The sequence below is a fragment of the Dipodomys spectabilis genome, unplaced genomic scaffold (genome assembly GCF_019054845.1).
Source record: "Dipodomys spectabilis isolate Male_0828 unplaced genomic scaffold, ASM1905484v1 ptg000611l, whole genome shotgun sequence".
Classification (NCBI taxonomy): Eukaryota; Metazoa; Chordata; class Mammalia; order Rodentia; family Heteromyidae; genus Dipodomys; species Dipodomys spectabilis.
Genome location: NW_024871288.1, coordinates 1336018 through 1363019, shown reverse-complemented (window position 1 = coordinate 1363019; position 27002 = coordinate 1336018). Strand labels below are relative to the sequence as shown.

Here is a 27002-nt window from a genome sequence, read left to right as displayed (position 1 = left end):
TAAAGAGTTTTGTAAGGTATTTAGGGCAAGCAAAACCAGTTTTATTTATAGCCCTTCCCTAGTACCTGGCAGAGTGCCTGGTATATTTATTGTGGAAAAAAATGGATGATATGCAAAAATATCAGCGAAGAACTTGTTCTGAATATAGCTATCATTGCATGAACCACTCCCTGCTCCATGCCTTAAGTGTCACCTGTCCATGCTCCTGGTATGTCTAGGTCCCCTCCTTGGGATACCGGATCTGGTTACCTACTGAGACCACTGCTTCCAGAGATGGTGGTCAGGTCTCAGGCCTCGCGTCTCTTGCTGTCAGCAGTATTTGATGTGAGCGATTGCTCTCTGCTCCTGGATATATAGTTGCTTTGATTGACTTCGGGTCACCACTCTTGTAAGTTTTCCTTTTACTTCATCTCCTTTGATGGATACTTCTTATGTTGCCATTCCTAAACATTTATGTGCTCTCTGGCTTGATCCTTAGTTCATCTGTCCACATTCAAAGTCAAGGTGATCTCATATATAATTTACTTAAATACACTGAAGTACTCATGTTGATGCTTCCAGCCCTAATTTCTCATCTGAACTTTAGACATTTATATCCGTTTGCTACTTGACATTTCCTCTTTCATATCTAAAACATATTACAAATGGAAGTCTGACTCCCTTTCCTTCCCTTCCCTTTCTCCCCTCACTCCATTCTCTCTTTTTCCCCTTCCCTCTCTCTCTTTCTCCCCATCCATCCTCCCCTCTCATTTTCTGCTGGTATTGCGTTTTGAACTCAGGGTCTTATGTTCGCTTGGTTTGCTTTGCCTTGCTTGCTTAGCTGGTGCTGTACCACTTGAGCCGTAATTCTTGGAAGTGGAGTCTTGTAGATTTTTTCTGCCTGTTTTGGCCTTAAACTGCTAGGATTACAGCTGTGAGACACTGGTACCCAGATTATTATACAGTTTCTTGTATTAAAACATTTGGCTTTGTCCTTGGCTGCTTCCTTTCTCCAGCATCCTATATTTAATCCAATAGTAAATATTACTGATTTTACCTCTGAAATGTAGTTACCATCTGCTACCTTCTCACACCATTTTCTGTCTGAATTATGGCAGTGTTTTATTGCCTGTTTTAATTCCTGTTTTATTGCCTCTGCTCTTGTATCACAACCATCTGTTATTTTTTCCCCCATTCATGGGGTTTGAAGTCAGGGCCTGGGCACTGTTTGTGAGCTTCTTTTGCTCAAGGCTAGTGCTTGAGCCAGAACGTTACTTCTGGCTTTTTCTGTTTATGTGGTACTGAGGAATTGAACCTAAGGCTTTGTGCATGTTTGGCATGCACTCTGTCACTAAGCCACATTCCCAGCCCACCATCTATCCTTAATGTAGTAGTCAGCTACCCTTTAAAAACTAAAGCCTTGTGATGTCCCTTCTGTGCTCAGTACTGCAAAGGCTTTGCTCCCATCTGCCTTCATCTCTGCTGCTTTCCTCTGGGTTTTATCTATTCCAGACACACTAGTCTTAAGCACTTCCAGCATGGTGGAGATTCCAGGCTTTAACACATTATGTTCCTAGGGTGTTTCTCACTTTGTCAGAATATCAAGATAAGAGTGCATGCTTTTACCTGCTCAGCTATTCTGATAAGGTGAAATGTGAAGACCTGAAGGAAGAGAGGAAAGCAAGTCATGCAGATGTTTATTCTGCTTTTCTTTCAATCAAAACAGTTTGGTTACTGACTAGATGTATGAAGATGTTGCAGAGTCATTATTTGCCTTTTAGTTATGATAATGGCTTTTTGATTCTCTCTTAGAACAAGTGGCCTGGATTTTTGTTACCAGCCATGAAGGTGTAACAAACTGAAGAAAGGAGATGACGAATGTTTTTTAGACATTGGAATTGGAGAACAGAATTATGATCTCTGAGTGAGGTAGGTCAGTGATAGCACTTGTTTTTTCTGTGCGTCAGCTGTGTTTGAGAGGGGTTTTGGAAGCAAGCAGGCAGCATCGAGTTGAAGAGGCAGATATTGTAGTTCAAGTGATTTGATATTAGGCGGCAGAACTCCAGAGAGAGAAAAGTAAACTCAAGTGATTGATCAAACCAACAAAGAGATAAAAAAAGAAATAAACAAAAGACTCTAGAAGGTTAAATAAGGGTCTGTCTGAATGTTTGCTGAAAACAAAAACTAGAATATGTAGAATGCATTTTCACAAACAACAGCGGGGGGAGGGGGTGCGGGGGGGGGGGGGAGAGCTGTAAGCAGAACAGTCACCAGCGCTCACTCAGGATGAGGAGTGAGTTGAGGTCTGACCATCCAGAGTTGAGAGTCCTTGATGAGCATCCAGGACGTTCAGTAGAGGCCTCAGACATGAGTTTCAGAAATGAGTTAATTGGAGATAAGAGTCTCAGGGACTCTCCTGTTCATGTTAGCTTTGAACTGCAATCCTCAGATCTCAGCCTCTTGAGCAGCTTGGATTACAGGCGTGAGCCATTGGCATCTAGCTAATGGTTTATTTCTTTCCACTTTCATAGGCTATATATCATTGACTTAACACAGACTGAGTATTAGTTACATTTCTTTCAAACTTTTGTACTTTGGTTGATTCAAGGCATAGACACTTGGACCACACATACTGTTTGACTCAGTGTTTTTGCGTGCAAACACATTGAAGATTATAGCAATATTGGATTTTTGTCAAGAAAGTAAAATTGAGGACAAATGTCATTAAGCCAACTCACTTAACTGGTCAAGTCTTGATATTGCACAGTTAAACTTTTTTCAATCTTTTGAAAACTCATTTTACGCAAGATATTTCTACCAGAAATGAACTTTTATGATGTAAAGCTTATAACTTATTAAGGCTTTGCTTATGTACCACAGCACTGGCACTTACTATAGCTTATTATAGCTTTGACAAGTTCTCACTTTTTCCTACTGAGACATATTTTTTAGCCAATCAGTTTTGAAGTTTTTGGTGTTAGAAAAAAAATCTGTAACATTTTTCTCTGTTCAGCTGTAGTCATTTTAGGCATTATTTTGTTTGTTTATTCCCACTAGTAACAGTTTTTATGAATTGTATAAAAGATAGCCCTTCTTAGCTAATCAATGGGGAAATTGGGGACAATTTTCCTTGGCAGATCTTGGCAGCAAAAAATATTACCACAAATAAATTTTACAGTCAGCATATTCATTTACACAGTTAATGAAGAAATGGTCCTCCTTAAATTTTAGACATATTTATTATCAAAATTCTACAGTATATCTATATCAAAATAAATCTTTTAAGTCATGCAGTTTTATACCACTTTTTTTTTTAAAAAGCAGAATTTGGTTTATTGAGCCCTCTAGGAAACTGGATTTAAGTGATCGAAATATATGTTCCCAAGCAAAATCACTTTCAGCATATGGATAATCAAAAATACTGAACACATTTTCCCTGAACACTTCCTTTCAGAATTGAGATTTTTGTTACAAATCTGTGCACCTTACACATCAACACATGAAGAGGTTGACTTTGGCTCACAGCTGTTTCCTCTCCGTTTGGCCTATGCAGAGAGCACTCACAAGGGGAGGGAGAGTGGAGACCTTTAATCACGTCCTATTATCATTAGAGGAGGGGAGTAAAGGCTGGAGCCCTTTGCTTACCTAAGACCCACTTCATGATGAGCATTTCTGTCCAGGAGAACTGCGTGGTTTTCACTCTGAAGATCTGCTTTGGGTAGTCCGTGAAGGTTTCATTGGGCAGGGTTTTAACACCTTCAAATCGGTCAGATGCGTTCACCACTAACAATCCCAGGAAGATAGTAAAGGAAACTGCATGGGCCACAAACTTCATGAAAGGACTCCTCAGGGTTCTTCCTAGCTGGAAATAAAATTTGTATAAGACCTGTTAAACGGGCAACCCTAGTGGGGTACAGATATCTCTATAATGTAACATCAAAGTTTGATTAGAGAAATGGCTGAATGAACCTATGCATTTTTTCTTACATTTACATGTAAGATTCTATCTGACTAAATCCTTTTGCTATCTGCTCCATTATCTTCCCTATTTAGACATCTTAGGGAGAGACACTGAAAGTAAGGAATAGAACGCACAGACATAATCATCTAACATCCTGTTATATAGATACCCCTAAAAATGTAGATAGGATTTTAAGTCCTTGAACTCTGAGTAGAATTTACAACAAAAAGGTCTACTTCAGAGGTGCTCCATTGTTGTTGAAAGCCATTTCCTTAGGCTTTCTGCATAGCTTATTTCTTTTCAACTTTTCTAATATCTTGATAAATTTACTTAAAGCTGTACATTTCCTGCTAGATAGCTGCTTAGCTGTGTTCACATAAAGTTTGACATGAAGTTTGATACTCAGTTATGCATATTTTATAGTTTCTTTTTTGGTTTCATTTTCAATTCTTTTTTTTCCTTCTAGACAGATAGGCCTTTTTTATGCTTTGAACAATTCTAGGCTGAGGCAAGAGGATCCCAGGAGTTCTGGGGCAGCCTGGCTTCTATGGATGTGGGTTTGAGAGCTCTCTGGTCTGCGCAGCGAGACCCATCACGAGGGGGGGATTTTTATTACAGTAGAATGTTTATAGGAAACAAGATTCATGGTACTACTCTAAAATTTGTTTGAAGTTTTCCTTATGGCCTAATGTCAATTTGCATAGCTTCCCCCAAAGTCTGAAATGGTTCTCTCAGAGAGCAAGAGCTGCTCACATCTCCTGAATCCTCTGGGATCCACCCAGAGGCCACTGAGATCTCGGAGGACTGAGTGATGGGTTGCACGCAGAGGCCCTGCTGAAACAGTTCTTAAAACACTTAGGTCTCTTCCAAATCACTGTCATCACCCTCACCTAAGCACCGTACCTCAGCCCTCACCCAGGTAAACTCAGACAAGAACAAATGTTTTCCGAAGCTCAGTTCCTTCTCTTGGGCAGATACTCAATTGTAACCGGTGGCTTGATTTATTGAGTTTGCATTCTGCCTCATTCAGGAGTCCTACAGTGAAATGTCACGGGGGAATAGAGTATTGGTGCAACAGAGGATCAATTACAAGGACTTCTCTAGGTAAAATCTCCCTGATTATGACTGTGCTCAACATAACATTTGTAAGTCAGATGATTTGATAATGTTCCTTTAATGTACTTCAGTATGATAATCATCTACTTTAATTCTAATTATTAGTATAACATGATTTATTATGAATCTTCAGCCATAGGGGTACATCATTTGAAAATTTTTTGAAGATGTTGGCTTTTAATCTTTTTTTAAAAATTTAAATGACTTATTTTGGCAGGATTGAGGTTTTTTTTTTTTTTTTTGTCGGTCGTGGGGCTTGAACTCTGGGCCTGGGCGTTATCCCTCAGCTCTTCAGCTCAAGGCGAGCGCTCTATCACTTGAGCTACAGCGCCACTTCTGGTTTTCTGGTGGTTTATTGGAGATAGGAGTCTCATGGTCTCTCCTGCCCGGGCTGGCTTTGAACCGCGATCCTCAGATCTCAGCCTCCTGAGTAGCTAGGATTACAGGTGTGAGCCACCAGCGCCCGGCAGGATTGAGGTTTTAAACTCAGGGCTTTATACTAGTTAGGCTGTATGCTCTACCACTTGAGCCATGCCACCCGCTCTTTTTGCCTTAGTTTATTTTTCAGATATGTTCTGATTTTATCTGGGATTTTATCTGGGACTACATGTGTGTGCCACCATGCCTAGGTTTTTTTGGTAGTGTCTTGCTAACGTTTTGCCTTGGCTGACCTCAAACTGCAATCCTCCCAACTCTGCCTCTCATGCAGGTGATTATTTTTTTATTTTAAAATCTGTATCCCAGGTCTGGACAGTAGGAATGCCTGACTGTATTGGAAGTCATCTGCATTCACATGCAGACATACCCCGAGGAATAACTTTGTAAATGTAGATAGATGTTTATCTGATAACCACGTACCCACAAATATCTTACAAACAACATTATTATACTTGTAGTGTTTAACATAGATGAACTGTATTTATGGACTGTAGGCATATGTGCTAATTATGGAGTACATATATATGTATAAGGATAAATATAGTATGTAAGGTCAGTAACAACTGAATTAAAGCCATTTCTTGTTTTGATTTATATGACATCAAACAGCTAGTTTGATTTCATTTTTAGTTGTTTTGTTAGTGATGTTGGTTTAATTGGAGTCCCGTTTTCCCACTAAGACCTGGGAATATTTTGGTGTGTCCAGGAGATGACATCCTTCAATAGTCATTGCACTGTTTCTTGTCTCTTTGTCTATTGTGTCCAGATTTTTTCATTTCACTTTTGATGAAAGACAAGAGAATGACTCTGGGGACGTTGAGGGCAGGGCAAGGGATACCAGATTTTGTGTGTGTGTGTGTGAGTGTGTGAGTGTGTGTGTGTGTGTGTGTGTGTGTGTGTGTGTGTGTGTGTCCCAGCATGTGTGGGTATGAATGTCCCAGCAGGTTCCTGGGAATGTCAGAAAAAGCTGGCATGCAGCTCTTCAATGATGGTGGGTCGATTTCCTCCAGCCTGCAGGCTCTGCAGGCTCTGCAGGCTCTGCAGGCTCTGGGTCGAGTCCTCAAGGACTGCCCTGATGAAGACACAGGTCTTCCCTCCATCCTCTTCGATACTTTTTAAAACTTTGCCACCTTCTCCAGAAGATGAATCCGTAACAATGATTATATTTACTGTCAAATGTCATAATAAGGGAAACCCTCTGATAATACCCTCTGGTGATTTGGAAGTTACCTCCGGGTCAGTTCCCACACATCTAGGCCACTGGGTGGGGAAGGAAGATTAGGATGCACTTTTTTGTTCTCCTGGGCTTGAATTCATCTTTTTAATTGGTAAAACTTTGATAAAGGTCAGAAGAGATCCAATCATATCACTGACTTTCTCTTTTCCCTTGCTTGCTTGCTTGCTTGCTTGCTTGCTCGCTCGCTCGCTCGCTCCCTCCCTCCCTCCCTCTCCCTCCCTTTCCTTCCCTCCCTCCCTTTCTTTCCCTCCCTCCCTCCCTCCCTCCTTCCCTTCTTCCCTCCCTCCCTCTCTTTCCTTCCCTCCCTCCCTTTCCTTCCCTCCCTCCTTCCTTCCTTCCTTCCTTTCCTTCCTTTCCTCTCTCTTTTTGAAATTCCCTACCTTACTTATAAATATAATTTTGAAGTAAATTGCCCTTGGGGAAAGCTTCCCACTTTAACAAGGTTACAAGATGAGTCAAAAGAAAGGGCAAAAGTCAACCAATATGTGCCAACAGCTCTTAACTTCAGAATCATCATAGCTAGGTCAGGCACCAGCTTTAGGCTTCACATGGACACTTAGCTCTTGTTAGGCCACAGCTCACTCCCCTGCAATGCAGAACATGTGCGTCTGACAACTGCTAATGCAGCTCTGTCATGGGTCTGACCTCAAGAGCTGAGAACTAGCATGCTCTGTGGGATGTAAGTCTCCAGCTTGTACTAAACTTCTTGGGTAGTCTTTTACTCTGAGACGTAGACGAGTGTGGGGGTAACTGAGTAGTGTCCATGAGTTAGCTCTAAACATTACATTCATAGATCCTCAGGGGTGGGCAGAAAAACCTCTGTGCTCCAGGATTAAGCCCTAGGCTCAAGAATGAACACTGCTGGGGAAACTGGTATCGCGTGGGACTCCACATCACAGTAAAGGAAGCCTACGGCTGTGGTTACGGGAGATGGAACAGAGTGTTTTTAGCACCTCTTTCTTGTCTTGTGCCACCAGCCTCCCTCAACCGACGATGCAACCCTCACTTTTTGGCAGAAGCTGATGGTTTCAACCATGGGCTCTGTTTACATGTTAGAAAGCTGAATGGAGGAAAACTTCAGAAGCATTCCAAAAAGAAAAATGCACTCTAAAAAAGGCCTTGTGGTTCCCAAGTGTTAGGAGAGATCCTGGTTTATTAGTGGCATATTCTTCAATATATCGCCCCCAAATTCTTACTGAAGTGGCTAGTCCGAGCTTAGGAATCTTCCCTTTTTATGAAGGCGGCTGCCCATTAAGTATCTCAAATGAGGATATGTTCACATTACAATGGAAACTACCTGTATCCTGCAGGCTGAAGAGTGCTGAGTGACAGTGGATTTGCAAGGTGGGTTTCTAATGAAAGAAAAAGGAGGGGCTGAGTTTGCCATCCTTATGGAGATTGTGATTTCTCCTTTCTCGGAAAGTCCTGATAGCTCTAAAGCTCTGAATCAAGTCAGTCCCAAAGTTGGTTAGTCAGCAGCTAAGATGTATACAGTAGGCATTCAAGATTGTAATACTGCTGATGTAAGTAGAGGTGTGTGTGTGTGTGTGTGTGTGTGTGTGTGTGTGTGTGTACACATGTATGTGTAGTGAGTGACTACAGGGAAGATCTCTAGAGCCAAAGAGTCTGTTTTAATCACAACTCCAGTTTGTTGGTAAATTTATCCCTTAGTAGATCAGTTTTTTTCTGTAAAATTGAGGTGGGAATGTTGTCTCTTACATAGGGTTGATGTAAACAAAAAAAATCATGTACATTTATAAGGCAGAGCAGTGTACAGTGCATGGAAAGTCTTTAATGTGTGGCTTTATGCAGTCAGAGGATTCCCCTAAAGGGAAACAGAAGAGGCTTGACTCGAGAAGGGCATACATGCCAGCATTCACGAGGCAGCCCCACATGGAGTCCCACGTGTCCATGCCACAAATACATAGCTGGAAGTTACACATGACACCAGAAGTGGTGGAGATAAACTATGAGAGTCTGTTCTTTTCTTTAGAGTTGCTGAACTCCTGGTGTGGAGAAGCAGACAAAATCCGATGGCCAGAACTAAATGGAAAGGGAGGGAGTAATGTTGCAGGCTTCAGCCTGGGCTCAGTGTGCAAGTGACCAGGCTCTGGATTGGTATGAGCATGGATGCTCTATTCCCTCACACACGTTTCTCTTCCAGGACCATGATGCAGGACCATGACTTCGTGTAATGTGGTGTGGCTCTCAAGTAGAGGCAAACTGGGGGGAATTGGAGACCATTGGAGGCACTGACCTCTCCTGGTTGGCTTTTGCACTGTGTGGATTGAGGACTCCTGTTTCAAACAGGATGCTTGCTAAGGCAAGGCCCAGAGCTTCCAAAGCTGTTCCTCACTCATGCCTCGCTCACTAGGTGTTTGCGCTAGTACTGAGTATTGATTAATACTCCAATGTTCTTCCAAGCAAGAGTTAGGTGGCAGTAAGGACTGATGGACTGTACACTGCACAGTGTTGTTTACCAGTCTCCCTGCCTGATTTCTGGAGCTAATTTTAGAGCTACCTAGCAGCAAAGGTTAATAGGCAGTGGAGGAAGAAACCTTTCATTTCACACTTTTATTAGAACGTGTGCAGTTCCTGAACATGGTACGAGGCTCACTTCTCCTCTAGTCTGCCCGCTGCCCAGACCCTGCCTGGACCCGTGGGGATGACTGTAAACACCTTCTATTCTGTATCAGCACAGAACAGTGAAGGATGGAAAACAGCCTGGTCACTGGAGCCCTTACACAAGGATAGAGAACTCTTTAGAAAAAGACTGATGTGCATCCAGGTTGTTAAGATAGCACCAGGTCTCCCAGCGGCCTGCCTGATCTCAACCAGATTGGTGATGACAATGAGACATGATGAACAAAATCTATCTTTCCCTCCCTCCCTCCCTCCCTCCCTCCCTCCCTTCATCCCTTCCTTTCCTTCTTCCTTCCTCTTTTCTTCTCTTTTCTTTCTTTTGCCGTGCCTAGACTTATAATCTGTACCCATCTGTGACTTGATTACCTACTGCAGCTCACATTTTAGTAAGCCACACTGCTGACACCCTTCCCTTTAACAATGGCATGTAACAGTCTTTCTGAGAGACCCTCCAGAACTTAAATAAAAATAGAATTGATAGCTTCGGAAATTTAGTAGGAAGTCAATAATGAGTTCATCTTGGCAGGCTAATCAAATAATTTCGGTGTGCCTAATAGTTCCTAAATTAGGACAGCAACTGTTAGGAAGTAAATGCATCATTAGGTTGGAAGCAGAAACCTCAACATTTGCTAGCCGCTGACGGACATTAGCCAGTTGGTGAAGTTCGGCAGTGACATTTTAAGAATACCTTCAGAAGAGACTATGTTGAGTTCTAATTTCTTCGATGGCGATACCATAATGTTATTAGAATCTGGAATCTCTGGAATGACATTGTATTTGTCATGATTTTCTAGAAATAGCTATAAAGGCAGTGACCTCATTGGTAGAAGGAATATCAGCCTATTAGCGGATCTCTCCGTGTGCCCCCTCCTGTGAGGGCATCAGGAGCCCTTAGAGAGGGCAACTTTGTCACACGGTGGATGGGACCTCTGTGCGATTCCCAGTAATATCTCTGCCAGCCTTGAAAACGATGAGAAGAAAAGCTAAAAATACCTTTTCTGTTTTATCTGTCCTTTAGCTGCCTCAAAGCAAGCTGGACAAGCTGTTTAATGAGGGAGTCTTTCCTCGTAATGAGCAGTGCCACCAAGAGTCTCTCAGGCCACAGACTAAGGCTGTGACTCTGCCACTGACATGTGCGCCCACTGCCCTGAGCTCTGACCTAGAATCTAGCGCATGCACAGAAGTGACAGGTGCCTGAATGATCCACCCATGTTTATTTTGAGTGCCATAGATCTTAGTTGTACTGGAAGATTTGGGTGTGCCAAATGTCAGTCAGATAAGTATCTAAATAGAGGAGAAGCAGCTCTGGGCAAGGCCCTCCTTTCCCACAATAATAATCTTCAGAAAAATTCCTGTAGGCCAGACATGTCTGTGTCATGTGATAGTATTAGCTCTTTGAATTTGCTGGGTCCAAAAATTATAGAATTCCTTCCTCCAAACCATATGACTTTGGGGGGTGGGGTCTGAGCACATGTGTATATTTTGCCAGGATTCTGCTCACAGTGATAACAACAGCAGCAACAAAATTAGCCAGCACCTGGTATACTTCTTTCTGAATCTTTCCTTCTGCCACCAGCCAGGAAAGAGGCAAATCAGTTTGGCTAGTCCCAGGTTTCTAGAAGCTGTCACAGTTAGCTTTATATCCAAAGATTGGCAGCATTTCTACAATGTTGCTAGTTTGTTTGTCCCTTTGTTTTTTAAATGATCAAACGGCATAGAATTAGTTTTGAGACTCAGTGTGTGTCAGGAAAGTATCTATTTTGGTCCTTGCAGGTCTGGGAGAAGGCAAGGATCAACTTCCATCACAGACCGGATGACTCTAGCATCAAAACAGATGCCTAAACCGAAAGACCTGCTCCAATCCAGCCCTAAGTCTTGGCTGGTTTATTTTCACTTTCTGAGTGTTTCAGCCCATGATAAAAGGCACAAAGTTGGCCTTGTCTGCATATATGTTATTTGGAGAATTTACCTGTAGAAAACCATGGCATGAGACTAACACTGTTAGCACAAGTAAGGTAGAATGCTGGTCAGTGTTAGGCCATTCACTTCAGTGCTATTCTGCAGAAGGTGTTTGAGGCCTGGCTTCACTCTGGGACCCTTCACCTACCCAGAGGTAGTCAGTTCACTGGCTACTTGCTAGGTGACCTCAGAAGAAGTCTTGGGCCCAGCATGTTGGCCTGCGTGCTCTATAAATGGATTTGACAGGAAGGTTAGCTCACCAGTGCCACATTTATTTGATGCATTATCTGATTAATTTTCCTGCTGAACTAATCTCCCTGTAGGCATATATATATATATGTATATACATATACATATATATATATATATATATATCTAGTTAAATGTTGATTATGCTTAATTCCTTTGAAAGTACATCATTAGGTGAATGTAGCTTTGGAACCTTTAAAGACAATCTTAAACCCATGAAGCATATTTCATCATTTCCATGCAGATTAGTCTTTTAGATAAGAACTCTTGCCTGGAGTAGGAGAGCTGGTACTTTGTGCGGCTTTGGCTCAGATGGCTAGCCTGTGCGATGGTGGCGCAGGCAAAAGGATGGTTTGGTACCTGCAGATTCTGTTCCTCCTGCCACCAGCCCTCAGCTGACACTCTTTCTGGGGTTAAAAACTCAATCTGGCCCTTCTGAGCTCTTCTTTTGCCTTCTGCCCTGTTGTAGCCCAATGAATTGCCTGAGTGGGCCACAGGAAGGCTTTGTGAATGAGGACAGCATTGCCTTGGGGCTGCAGTGGCCAGCATGAGCTGCATGTGGTTCTCAGCCTAGTAATTCTTCCTCATTTCTGAACCTCCTTGGCAGAGCATGCAAGGTAACATGTAACTGAGGGAGCAGAACTCTCTGATTAGGATTTAGTGAAGAGAAGGTACTGAGAGTGTGGGCTGTTGCTATGCTGTGATTGTAGTGAGTGCGCGGTGGTTTGGAGGGCGTGGTTAGTATATGTGTGAGTAGAGGAGCAAAAGTGCCCTTATTCCTCTCAGTTCTGTATTAACTCATTCAGGGTATGCCTCACATGTTTAAAGCTTCCCATTTTGTCACTCTTCTCTCTTTTCAAAGATGGGGATTAAAAAGCAGGTCTTAACGCTTTTCTTCTTACGTGGTTTTCTACTTTGGCTAAGTGCGTTGTCTCAGAACTATTTTCCCTTCCACCTTTGCCTGCCTGCCCTCTCTCCCTCCCTCCTGTCCTCCCTCCCTCCCTCCCTCGCCTTCCTCCTTCTCTCCCTTCCTCCTTTCCTTTCTTCCCTTCTTTCTTTTTGGGTGGTACTTGGGATGGAACGGAGGGTCTTGTGTATACTAACCAAGAGCTCTCACTGGGCCACTTCCCCAGCTCAGGACTGTATTATCCCTACAAAGTGGGGAAATCTCTACAGCTCATTTGAACAAAATGGACTTCAGGTTCTGTTAAGAAAAGAGAAGAAATAACTATGAATGCCATGCACCTTAAGCAGTCTGTACCTTGCTGCACGGAGCAATCCAATAGGCTATGGCGAGAAAAGGAAGGCCTATGGAGACTCCAAAGACAGCCAGGAATTTCACAGCGATAGACTGTTGACGTAAGCCTGAGAGATTTTCATACCACATGGTAAGCAATTGCTGCTGACAGTTAGGATGAGCAACGAACTGTAGAAACAAAACAAAAACAAAATGCACAGGAAACGGCATCAATAGCACTTGAACAATATCCAACTTAAGAGTAACTTGAGGTTGGCAGGTCTCACTAGGGGGTGGTGATCCGCATGTTGGCCCTATAGTCCTGGGGCGGGTTTCTACAGGAATGGGGTAGGGGAATTGGTGGGGGAACTCTTGGGGGCTGTGTGGGAGCTGTGTGCAATGGCCAGAGCCCTCTCAGGACTTGGGCTTTTACAAACTGAGGGCCTGAAGAAGTCTTAGGCATGTGCGTGTGCGCATGCACGCACGCACACACACAAGTTTTGAGTAAATGCTTATCTCTAATAAGCATTTACTAGTCATCTGATCATCTCTGGCAGAATTCATTTGGGAAGCAATATGGAGGAATGAATGAGCTATTAATCAGGTTTTTGGAGTCAGAATTTGACTCTACCGTTTATTGGCTAGGCCAACTATTGTAACCTCTCTGAGCTCAACATTCCCATCTACAAAACCGAGTTTATCACATTGTCTTGGAGGATCAAATGAGCTATTCTAGAAAGGTTCCCCTCCATTTGCCTGGCATCTCTGGAGAACTCGTTAAAGCTGTTGTTCACTATTTTCTCACTGAATCTCCGGTGCTTTGCTTGGCACCGTGAGGTTTTGGTGACACGTTGGAGTGCTGACACACTGAATCCCTTTGCAGTCTCTCCTTCTGGGATATCATGTGCACTTCTCACCACCGCCTCTCTCTTGGAACTGCACTGCCCTTGTGTTTGAGTTAGATGTTGGAGTTCTTGTTACCATTTTATGGTATGTAGCCTCACCTCTGGATATAGTTTATTGAATGATCTAAACTAGGTCATCATGTTTTTATTTTGTCACTTGTAGGACTTGAACTCAGGGCTTGGTTGTGGTCCCTGAGCTTTTTTGTTCAAGGCTAGCACTCTACCATTTTGAAACACAATACCACTTCTGGTTTTCCAGTAGTTAATTGGAGCTCGGAGTCTCGCAAACTTTCCTGCCCAGTCTGGCTTTGAATTGCAATCCTCAGATCTCAGCCTCCTGAGTAGGTAGGATTACAGGTGTGAGCCAGTGCCCAGCTAGTCATCATATTTTGTCTTCTGGGTACTTAGGACTATGATGAGAGAATTAGTCTACTTGGTAGGCAGTTACTATGAGATTTGAGCATCTCTTGTCTACTTAGCAAAACGAGCCAGGTTGCGAGACACAAAGGGGAATGGAGATGTGCAGAAAGAGGCTGAGCTGGGGTTTGGCCTTCTCTGGGGCCCAGCTCCACTCTGCTCAGTGAGTCCATGAGACATCCCATCATAGACAAACTCTTCCTTTTTCTGCTGGATTAGCACCATTGGTTTGAGCTGCTTAAAACGAAAGACATTCCTTTCTGCAAATGGTTGTTTTGTAGACCCATTTGGCTGTTTATTTCATTGTGCCTGCATCCTAAATGGTGGAGACTGGTAATAGCCATTATTTAAAGTTTATATTGCAGAAAATGATACACATTAGCTTATTGTTTCTCCGGTGACAACAAGAAGGCATCATTTGCCTTCGGCAGGCCTGTCCTTGGCCCTTAATCAGGATACCCAGGAGCACAAGGTCATGACCATGGCTGGCACCTGTAGACTAAGAGAAGATGACCAAGCATGCTTCAAGGGGCCTGGCTTTCCCACCGATAACTCTGAAACATCATGTACCCATTTTCATCTCATTTGCCTCATTGGGTCTTAAGGGATCATATACATTGATTGCTGGGAAATATGAAGCATTCCTCTTTCATAATAAGAACAATATAAATAGAACTATCTTAAAATTCTCAGTGCATGTTCTTGCTTCCAGTTTCTTGGAACTCAGAGTAACAGCAAATGAGCTGCAAAGACACTAGCAAAGGTTTATTTGGCCCTAAAGTCTCCGATGATACTGTGAAACCAATATTAAATGCAAATGAGGCTTTCCTGTAGCATTGGGGTCTTTCAGGAATTAAGCAGGAAGTGAGGTGCCTGTGGCTCATGCCTGTAATCCTAGCTACTTAGAAGGCTGAGATCGTAGGATCACGGTTCAAAGCCAGCCCGGGCAGGAAAGTCCGTGGGACTCTGATCTCCAATAAAACACCAGGAAACCAGAAATGGTGCTGTGGCTCAAGTGGTAGAGCGCTCACCTTGAGCTGAAGAGCTGAGGGACAGTGCCCAGGCCAGAGTTCAAGCCCCATGACTGATTAAGAAAAAAAGAGAGTGAGAGAGAAAAAAGAATTAAGCAGGAAACAACGAGGGAGGAATCCCCAGGCCTGCAGGGTTTATGATATTCTAGACCCTTTCTGACTCAAAACAAAGAGAGGCAAGCAAGAGAATGTTTCAAGTGACTCTCCAGGTCTGTTCATAAGCAAGACCCCGAGTGGAATGGTGGGTAAGCATAGAGCTCAGTATAGATTTCTGTATGTGCTGAAATGGCTCTGCCCAGAGGCCCACGGCTGATTAAAAGGTGGGCACATGCCCATGAAATACTAGGAGGTGAGCTTGCCGCGCCCCAGAGCTGGCTGGAAGGCTCTCGGCAGAGTTGCCGTTAGGACTTTCATTGTCTGTTTCTGGCACACATGTTGCCCCATGCTTGCCTTGCTGGCTCTTTAGAGGCAAGTCCGCACAGCAGATTGGCCAGCAGGGAGCGCGGGGGACAGAGACCCTGAGAGAGAACACAGTGAGACCATTCCAACCTTCCTTTGCTTGCTTGAAAGAGACACAGTGGTCCCAACTAAAGAGAAAAAGTCTCCTGAGATTCCCTTCCCTTGATTAGATCTTTCACAGCTGTGCCCCCTCCCCCATAGTAAAGCAAGCTAGCTTCAAACATGCTGTTTATTTCTAGGTAAACTTTTGATATTATGCTATACCAGAAAGCTGCCAGCCACTGATAGTTAACACTCAAATTAATATTTGCCTTTTAGATGGGCACTTGTGGTAGCTTGTGGAAGACATCTTTGTGATGTAGAGTATAGTATCAAGGAGTCCCATTCCCACCCCCCCTTCCCTGCCCAGGTGATTTTTGAAGCACAGAAAAATACCATCCCTGATCCAAGGCAGATGAGAGTAGCAAATGAAGTATGCCCATGGACACAGGAGAAAACCCTAACCTACAGGGCATGGAGCAAGGGAACAAAGACAGGAAGAGCTCAGGACAAGAGGAGGCCTCTCCAAAGCAAGGTCAGAGAGGAGCCCACAGAAGAAAACCCACAGCTGGAATAGAACGGTGAAGTTTGTCTTTGGTATGTAACTCACCAAAGGACGGAATCATCTGTGGATGAATATGAGGAGCTTTGCCCAAGCTATTCCTGTCCCATGCCTAGACCTTGGCATATGTTTAGGATTATTGCAGGGAAGAATTGATGTGACTGCTTTGGTTTTCACAGTGACATTATTCGCACACTTTAAAGTAGAGTGTTTGTGATGGGCTGGGGTGAGACTGGTGAGGTAGGGTTACACGGGGCCAAGTGGCCTTGAAAGAGAAGACACCTCAGGGAGTAGATCCTGCAGTGGGATCTGCTCACTGAGTGCATGACGTTCAGCTGCAGGGAGAGAGAGAGGGAAGCACTCAGAGACAAAATTCTGAGTGATGGAAAGGAGACTGGGGGATTAGCTAGCCTGGGAACCAGCACCTGAAAGGTCAAGCGAGCCAGAAGTCATGCAGATGCTGCTTCCTGAACCCATTGCGGGCTGCTTACCTTCGTAGCCCACTTACACCAGTCTTGATGTTAATGCAGCATTTGTATGCAGAGCCAGTTTCTGCTAATGTCATACTTAAACTATGCTCCCAGGCACCGGTGGCATGCTTAGAATGCAGCTTTACATGGGACTCGTGGGCTGCTCACGCTTTTCTTTTTTCTATATGTTTTATATTGTAAAAATACAGAGGGGCTACAGTCACACAAGCAAGGTAATGAGTCCATTTCCTATTGAGCATCGTTACCTCCTCCTTTGTTTTTCCCCTACCATCCCTTCCCTCCCCGCCTCCCCAGCTCCTCCCTCCCCCCTACCCTGTTTTCAACATAGTGTCTTGTATATCTCATTGTTACAATGGGCCAGCCTTCCTCACTATTTTCTCTGCCTTACATTCACCCATAAGGAAACACCAGATGCTTAAAAAAATGTAATTGCTAACTATTGGGCTGGCTTATGGATCAGTTATCTCAACAGCATATAGACCTTTCCGGTGGTGGGTGTTTAAGTACATGGACGGCTACAAGGCAGGCCTGGGTTCAAATCCTGGCCCTACCTTCTGCTGGCTGGATTCTGGCAGGGGGTCCTCACTCTTTCCATGCTTGGCTTTCCTCTTCTACAAAGTGAGGCTACTAATGAGGATTGGATGACCTAGTGTTTGTAAAGTGCTCAGAATAGTACCTGGCAAATAGTACTGTACTAATATTAGATAAGTAAAACAAGTCGGTGACTATCCTTTATGGACCATTTTTTTCCTTCCTCCCTCCCTCCCTTGTTTCTCCCTCATTTCTCCCCGCTCCCTTGCCCCTCCCCCCCCACCCCCAAATCTGTCCTCATCCTGACGTCCATGTTTCAGCAGGCAGCTCTTGACATGTTGGTGCCTTTGCGCAAGTCCATGTCACCAGGCAGGCGAGGCCACTCCTTCTCTGCCCCATTTCTCCATCCTCCACTGATGGCGAAGCCCAATTTCTCCAGGCTATTCTTTTCTGGGGCAGTCAGGGCTATGTCAGAGCCACTCATCAAACACACTGATTCTGGCCCTGCGCTGATTAGGGACCCCTTGGTCAGTGAGAACTGAGAACTGGTGCAGGGTACGGGCTCTTCTCCCTCCCGCAGGGGCTCTCCCTCCCTTCCCCTGCCTTAGGAGTGGTTGCGTTTTGCACGTTGCTCTTTTTGGGAGAGGGGAAAAGGACTGCCTTTGAGGCTGTATGATTTCCACATCCCCGGATGGATTTTTCTCTCTGATACTAGGCCTCATTTATGAGATGTGGCAACGCACGATTTGATAAGCTGAGGAATAATTTAGCTTGAGAAGAATGTCATGGAGTTCAGTGCTGTGGAGGGATAGCTTTCCTATACTTCCACCATCGAAGGCCCTGCTAATGTCTGAGTGACTGGGCAGGATGTCCCCTCTCTCACCCCTAGCGTTTCCTTATAGAAACCACATTCCACACAGACAACGGGAGGCAGCCACTGCACCAAGTCATCAAGTGTCCTCCAGTAGACAGGTTGTCTGGACGTGAATAATTCCCTGGTGTCTTTTCCTGTGTGGAGGCATATACAGGGTTGGGTCCCAGGATGATACTGTTCTTCCCTTCCCCGGGAGCATTTTTGGCAGTGCATTGAAGTCACAGAAATTGGGAGCAGAGAGAAATAAACAGGTGAGTCATTTACTAAAGTGTAGCGTGTTGGTTATTCCTGTGTTCATCGGGTTGCTCACTGTTTCCTTAAGGACGTCTCCCTGTAGGCAGTGGACTAAGCACAGGAGGTGCAGAGAGAAGTCATAGCCCTGTCCACAAGGCATGGAAGGGGGTGTAGCAGTGACACCTATCAGTTCCTGAGCAGGCCTTCTATAGTGGGTCAAAAGATGAATCCAAAATTCCCGTGGGAGCATTGATTACCGGCGGGTGCCCTTAAATGCCATTCCAGATGGACCCCCTATCTCTATGGAACCTACTGCACCATCTTGGTGGGGGCAGTTGGTTTCTTTCTTCTACAGGGTAGTGGAGGAAGCTGTGCTAATCTCAAGTTCTGTTCACTTGCACTGTTTGCTATGACTGGAAAGGTAGAGGCATAGAGGATGGGGTTTTATCTGAGGAGAAAAGAAAGGATGGAAAGAGAATCTAAGGATGGGGAGGGGAGGAAAAGGGAGAGTGGGAGGTAAGTGTTAAAAACCTGACCACTAGTTGCTTCTCCAGTCTGGCTCTTTTCCTTCTCATTGCTGATCTCTGTTCAAACTGCAGCAAAGCTATTCACAGAGCCTCCCCAGCCTTCCCATTCTCAAGGTATCTCGGCTGCCTGAACCGCTCTCCCTCTTGGTGCTGCTTACCCACATTTTGTCCAGCTCAACCATTTTGTCTTCCACAGAGGCCTACCCCTGTTGATTCAGGTGAGAATCTCGCTTTCCTGATCGGGAAGAGGTAAACCTGAAGGTCTCTGTGTTTCCCCGGAGACATGATGAGGAGATAAATGATCGGAGTGAGGTCTCTACTGAATTTATTTTTGCTGCAGAAGTGCTGGCAGGTTGGAATCCCAACAACAGCAGCTTCCTTAATTCCCAGAGGCAGTGGAGCTCACAGGGGAGACAATTCTTATCACCTGGAGGGCTTTCTCCAAGGAAAAGGAGCCAAAGGGCAAGACAGGGGTTGGATCTCAAGGGGAATTTTGCTCACCATTTGGGGTTTTAATACTTCATGTGCTCTGTGGAGGGTGCCATTCCTGCTTTTTTTTCTTTTAATGGCAAAAATGTGTTTTAAAAAATTAATTTGAAAGATTCCATCTTGTGGCTGTGTGAACACCCACCGGACGTCCCCTGCGTCGTTGGGCGGTTCCTCCTGGCTGCGTCTCTTCAGTGTCCCCCCCCCCCGTCCAGTCCCACCCAACCCCGGCATGCTTTGTGGTTAGATCCAGAGCCCACGGTCCTGCCAGGCAGCCGCTCATGAGCAGCAGCAAGAGATCTGCAGCGCTCACAGATAACTCATAGAACTGTTCAGTGGCGTGGTGTGCTCCCTCAATTTTGAAGCAGAAACCTCCTCTCATCTCTCCCTAAGGCAAACCTCCAGTCTGGTGGGTTGATTTGAGGCTGGTGACTCAGCACTTTCTCTTACCAGAGAAAGAATGCTTTTTCAGATGAAGATGGTCACACAGAAACCAGCCTCTGCCTTGGCCTGGCGGGAGGCGGGGGGGGGGGGGGGGGGGGGGGAGAGGCGGTCCCCAGGGCTGTGGGAGAGCCTTTTCCTGAGCATAGGTACCAAGGCAGTGGCTGTGGCGGTCCTTGCATGAGGTAGATGGAAGGCTGTTCATTGCCAGTGTTCCCCAGTGCCTTCCATAGCAAGGAGCCCAGGGTCACTGACGGTGTAACGAGCTGGGCTAAGCCGCCGTGCCCACGGGGCTCCAGCAGGCGCAGAGGGCTGTTTCGGCTCCTGTTGGTCACAAGAGGCCACTCTATTCGTAGGCATAGGCACTATACCTCGCTGTGCCCTCACCTGACATGAAAGAAGACTTTCCCTGGAGCCAGGCTCTGCTACCTGCGGCCTCCAACCATGGCATCTGTAGCCATCTCCTGTCTTGTCAAAAATCCTGCTCCTCTGCTCCTTAGTTCCTATTCAGCCGTCAGGAGCCAACTTCCTCTCCACCTTCAAGTCTGATCAAGTCCCTAAGCCACCACAGACGTCTTAGACATGTTTGGGTTTTGTTTTGTGGCCCACTCACTTGACAATTCCAGTTTGACATAGGTTATGCACAGGCATACTATGGCATCTTCTGCTCTTTTTGATTTCCCTGAGGGAATCAACTATATGTGTATCTCTAAGAGAAAACAGCCTTACGTTTTGCATGTAATAGGTGCTCAGTAAGTGTCTGAATACTCTTCTAAATCCTCTTAAGAGTTGCTGCATAATTTTCTCTGTGTCTCATCATCCTAGAATAATTTCTAAATATAACAATCCCTCGTTGCTCAGGGTCTGATGAACACTTAACTCTTTTTACATCTTTACTAAAAGGAGGACAGGGTGGAGTGATGACAGCTAAGCCAGGCTCTTGGCTTGTTGTGCAGGAGAATATTGAACTGTGAGACTAAAATAGGGAGTGAGGATTAGCTCTGGAATTGGATGAGGATGGTTTCTCTGTATGCTACGCACCCCCATAAACGAGCATTGATTTAGTACTTCTATAGCAATTCAAATGTTTATATAATAAAAATTACCGCGATAAAGCAGAACTAGCACTCAGGAGAATTAGTTCACTCCACGAGACCAGCATTGATTCATTCTGAGCATGACACCTCTGTATCTAAGTTGCACCAGGCCCCCTCTCCTAAAGGCCCTGCTAGCTTCCAACCCATGCACCCTGGAGAGACGTATACAAACCACAGGAAAACTTCCTATGAGTTCTTTGAGGCATGTATGATTGCATTCACTGCCAATACAGGGCCTGGACCCAAATCCAGACAGATTTGACTTCTAAGATAATATGTAGAACTATTACTTTATATTCCTGCAAGGTAAACTCAAAACCAGGCAGACAAGCCGAAGGAAAAGAGGTCAGGATTTCTCCAAGCCTGCAAAGGCAGGGCCTTACCATTCAAGATGCTGTTAGATCGCCCATGTTTCTCTGCACTTCTGCTTGTTGACTGCCAAGTCCCAGAGGAGATAGAGATCAGGAATACTCAAGGGAAAGGGCTCAAAGCCAGTTTCTTGACAACTCCATCCTGTTAAAGGGAGTGAGTCATCATGCTAAAGATTAAACCCTGGGTCTTTCTTCCACATATACACTTGAGTAGCAGGAACTGATTCCATGATGGCTCAATCGCCCATCATCAGTTTGCCAGGAGCCAGACAAATGTGGAAGTCACCTCAGCCTGGATTTGCAGGCTTCCAATAAAAAACTGCTTTGTAAGGGGATCTAATCAGAATCTCAGGCCCCTGGCCAAATCTTACCCAACAGACAGACATCTTACTAGGAAGAACTGCAGTTCCAGACAGTTACCACAGCCTGAGTTTTGGCTGGCTAATTGCCCAAGTTGGATGCATAATTTGCAGACCTTCCTGGTGGCTGAGTGGTCCCTTGGGTGCAAAGATTCCCAGAGGTGGGGACATTCATGGGCTCTGGAACTAGTTTACCCCAGTGCCCTACCACTGATCTGGAGTAACTTCTCAGCTTCTCAGCCTATAAAATGGCCATAATCATGACCCTTTCATGGGTACTCCAAGGGCTTAGATCCAGTTTGTGGTTTATAGTACTTTGCTTAGCATACTTTTTTTGTTACTATGATGTTTTATTTATGAAATAAAAGCCATAAACCACTTATGCATTACAATTTTAATCAGTTAAGTATGTACTCACTTATAATTTGTCTTTTTTTCTTTTTTCTCTTTTTTTTTCGATTGGTCATGGGGCTTGAATTCTGGACTTGGGCGCTGTCCCTGAGCTCTTCAGCTCAAGGCAAGCGCTCTACTGCTTGAGCCACAGCACCACTTCTGGTTTTCTGGTGGTTTATTGGAGATAAGAGTCTCATGGACTTCTCTGCCTGGGCTGGCTATGAACTGTGACCCTCAGATCTCAGCCTCCTGAGTAGCTAGAATGACAAGCGTGAGCCACCGGTGCCTGGCTTTTGTATTTCTTAAGTAAATGATTGTCACATCAAGAAAGCAAAGCTTTCTTGTAAGAATTCTTATTCTTGTAAAATACTTTATTAATAAGGAGGAACCAGACCCAAAGTTGATATTGGTATAGGAAATCTGTGGGGAATTTATATCTGTAATTCAGTGAAAGGAGACCTGCTTTCTTCAGACACAGACCATTAACTCCCAGCACTACAAAAAGTACACACCTAGGCTGATGGAAGTATATTAGAGTGGGAAGGCCAGAGAGTTTTGAAGAAGACTTTCTAGTACTACCAAATAAAGTAACACCAGCTGCAACCAGAAGGAAGAGAGGGAAACGTTTAGAACTTATCTCCCAAGTTTTCCCAGTTTATCTTGCAAAAGTATGTGCATGTAACTCAGGAAAGATGTATTGGATGCATTTTTGTCTTCTTTTTCTTTTCTTCTTACTTTTCATTTCAGGAGATGGAACTTGAGGTCTCAGGTTTGCAAGTGCTTTGCTTGAGACATGTCCCCAGTCCGAAAACTTTCCTCTTCAAAACACCTTAAAATCACTTCCTATAGCTTGAAATTTTAATGCTGATGTGTGTAATGTTTTATTTTTAGTTGATGCTTTTGCTTGTATATTTTTTATATTTGAAAGGTACTCAAGATTTACTGTCACTGATTTTAGTTTTTTTGTTTTTTGTTTTTTTTTTTTTTACCATCCTGAGGCTTGAACTCAGGACTGAGAGCACTCTACCACTTGAGCCACAGCACTACTTCTGTCTTTTTCTGTGTATGTGGTACTGAGGAATCGAACCTGGAGCTTTGTGCATGCTAGGTGAGTACTCTACCACTGAGCTACATTCCCAGCACCTGATTTTAGTTCTTGACTTCTCAAACTTAATGTTATTATTACCAATATATTGATGTTATGGGAGGAAAGTGCTCTAATGGCAGAGGTTCAAGAATTAGAAAAAAAAAGTGTCTTAGGTCTTTACAGCTGGTATACACCTAGTTCCTTTTGTAGGCAGTCATCTATCTATCCACTAGATATAAGGACCGCTTACCTGGAGACATGGTGAACAGACTGACAATGGCCCTGCCCTTGAGATTCTTGATAGTTCTCCAAATTTGGTTCTATTGAGTCTTTTCAGACTTGATGGCAGGGATATGTATATATCATTATAACCTACATATATGTACTATATATTTGACCTATCGTTATATATTATATAGACTTCTGTGTATTCTCATTTTATTTCTTATGCTGCTGCAGCTCAAACCCAGGATCTTGTGCATGCGAGGCAAGTCTTATTTGATTACCTAACTCAAGTTACTGGGCTGTTCCCTAAATGCAGGACATTAGTGCTTCCTCATTCTGAAAGAGCCTGGGTTGACCAGTCCAGCAGCCAGGCACAGCTGCCACTGCATCCTCGTAGCTCTGCTTTAACTGCCTCCTCATCAGATCTCTGATCTGCTCGTGTGCTTACATTGATGCTCTTGTGCTGGTTGTTGCTGAAACCAGGTATGTCCAGCCCTCTGCTCTGACCTTGGGGATGACTTTGGTGTTGACTTCCCCTGCAAGATTCTGCTTCTGATGATTGGAAGCGGCAGATGGTTTGTCTTGTTTCATTTCATCTGCCACCTGATTATGTGAGTTAGCTGCACTAAGGCTGGATGGAGAGAGGTGGGAAAGCCCCAATCACTACTCTTCACTCTGTGCACATAGCTCATCAGAAGCAGGGAGAGAGGGCAAAGGCTCTGAGCTCAGAATTGCTGTTTACAATCCCTACTTAGGTCTTGGCCAGATTTCGTATCCTGTTAGTTCTCCTCTTAATTTTCCTTAAAAGCTAACCTTACTTGCCACTCTTCTACCTCCCAGCACCAGCCTGACCATAAAAGTCAGGTCGAGTATACACAGACTCAAGTTCCTTTTTCAGGAGGTTCTGGTTCCTATACACACGATAGGGCAGGTCTGTCAGCATCCCCTTTCTTTCAGCCATCACCATAAACTTACAGAGCATTTCTAAGCGGTGTCTCCAGACTCCATGTCACACTGCCCATTTCACTCAATGATGCGTTAAAAGACATCATTACTTAGATAACCTGGCACATGTATACATGTGACACATAATAAATGTCTATTTGTTTTCTCATGGTGGTTATGCTACTTGATGCTTCTGGTTTGGACAGCTTTTAACCTCTCTGAGAAATGTGGAAATCCATCACAGCCCAAACACTGGAAAACATTATTTCCGTTGGAGGCATGTGATGGTCATACAAGTGGCATCTAGCTTCTAGATAATAAATGAGGACATGAATATTCAGCATCCAAAGCAAAGGTTTCCTGAGCTTTTGGGTTTGCTATTTACTGTGTATGTCCAGCATCATGCCATGATACCTAGTGTAGACTATTTCTTGATGGGTTGTATCAATTTTGTTCATACTTTGGATACTGTATTTTTTTAATACCAAGCTGTGGCAAATAAAATCTGATCTCTCTCTGTATCTCTTATACTCTCCCTTTCAAAGTATATTCATATTTTTCACAGGAAAATTGAATATTTTTCATATTCAACAAAATGTTGAAAACCACATCTACCTACACTCAACTTTATTTAGCCTATGTATGCATTTATTCATTCAACAAGCATCTACTGGGCCAGACCCTGGGGACATAAAGGTCAAAGATAGTGTGCTGGATCTCATGACGCTGTAAGGCTAGTCAGAGAGACAGTTAAACAAGTACCTTCAGTTTAGCTGAGTCTCAGAATTTCACAGAGCAAGCACCTAGCTCAATCTGGAAGGTGGTTTAGGTCAGTCATAAATTGCACAGAAGAGACACTCAATCTGGAGCATGGAAAGACAACTATGAGCCCAAGCCCCCAAGAAAATCGGGAAAGGCAAGCTACAGAGCTGGAGCAGAGAAGCATTTGGGCTGTAGTGTCAGACACATGTTGGTCTAAATCTTGTCTTGGCATATGCCTGGATATGGGATATCGAGTAAGTTTTGTCATCAATAAGCTTCCTCGATGATGGTGTCCATAGTCCCTTTAATGAATATTTTCAAAGCACTTGGCATAGCAAAGGGTATAGATTAAGCACTTAATCACTGAGGTGGTTGTTCCTGAAGCGTCAGAGCCTGGCATGTCAAGAAAGGTACAGGTTGTTCAGGATGGAAGGCCCTAAAGGGACTGGGTGTCCTCCTCAGAGAGAGCCATGACTCATGCCTGGGAAGGCAGAGAAGTCACATTAAACTTATTTTTCGATATATGGATCAGAAAACCAAAATGCAGGTTTTTGTGCAGATGAACTTGCCCTCACTCCTTCCCCCGATCTACCCCCACCTACTAAAGAACAGAACAGCATCTGCTGGCTAGGTGATAGCACCAGACAGTCTCAGAAGTCGCCTTGGTTCTTAGAACTTACCCACTGGGCACTGGTCATTTATTACAATGTCCAGTATTCTGTTTGTAGTCTCCTTAAATGTTAATGATCGATAATATAATTATGCTGGAGAAAGTTCCTGGGCCAGTTGTGGGTTTAATTTCATTTACAAAGCCATCTGGAGCTATGCAGAATTGTTTTTACCCTTTTTTTTTTTTCAGACAAAACTCGGTTGGCTCTGAGTCATTATAATCCCCGTCTCACTATAGCCGGTAGCCAAGACACTGGCTCTGAGGTCCACAAGGGAAAGGCTGTGGCCTAACGATGAGTAGATACAAAGCTTTTTTTGGTCACCTTTCCTCTTCCTGCCCCCTGCAAGGGGACAGAAGGGGTATCATTGGCTAGAAAGGCGTTTCTCTTAAGAAGTAAGCCTCATTCTCCTGGGCAGAAGGTCTGAAGAATGGCTAAGAAAATAACCCTATTTATTCCCACATCTCTTAAGGATTTTGAGAATCTGATTCCTGCCTAGTTTTGTATGCTGCCACTCTCCCTGTTACACACTGCGATCCAGTCCCACTGGCTTCCGCACAATTCCTGACTGCCCCAAGTCCTCTTGATGGCATGTCTTAAATGGAAGTTTCTCCTTGTCTTCCTGCTCTACTCTACTCATCTTTCATCACTTAGCAATCACTACCGTTGGCTATCCATTTAATTCATTTCCTATTGCCATAATAAAATGTAAGCTCCATAAGAAGCCCATAAAAAAATCTGTAGACCTAGAAGCGTCCAGTACATAGTAGCATCTCAAGAGATATGTGGTAAATGAATAACTTCATGAATGAATCCTTGATCCCAGAGTACTCCCGCAAGTAGGAATGTTTGTCTCTTCCCCTGAGTGGGCAGCATTTCTAAGGATAGGAGAAAAGTATTGTCCATCCCAGGTGCTCTGCAGTGTGAGCCACAACAAGGGGGTCTGTTTCCCTACTGTGGAAGCTGGGCTGTCTCTCAGTGGCCTGTTTTGGCAAAAGTGATGGTCTTTTAACTGGCCACCAGAGATCTTCAGCGTCTGCTTTCACTCTTGGGGAAGGCCGCGGCCAATCCAACTCCTGGGGCCCACCCTGCTGTGGGGAGCATGGCTGAGAGGAGGAACACCTAAGAGCCAGCTATGAGGTATAGCAGCTTCCTGGCACCTTCTGTCCCCATCTGGCCACCAGATATTTCTTGCCTAAGAACTTCTTAATTGAGCTTAACCCAACTTCCTGGCCTACAAACTTGTGAGCAAATACAGTGATTAATTGTTCTAAGCCAA

At 44.2% G+C, this 27002-nt stretch overlaps 1 protein-coding gene across 1 annotated transcript in view; it reads right to left on the bottom strand.

Annotated features, from left to right (window-relative positions):
- Trpc7 (transient receptor potential cation channel subfamily C member 7) overlaps positions 1–27002 on the bottom strand; it is a 150569-nt gene that overhangs the window by 35703 nt on the left and 87864 nt on the right. The window contains exons 5-6 of the mRNA XM_042671336.1: positions 12844–13008; positions 3625–3841 (exon numbers count right to left, since the gene is read on the bottom strand). Coding sequence (XP_042527270.1) covers positions 3625–3841; positions 12844–13008 — 382 coding nt within the window. The remainder of the gene's footprint in view (positions 1–3624; positions 3842–12843; positions 13009–27002) is intronic.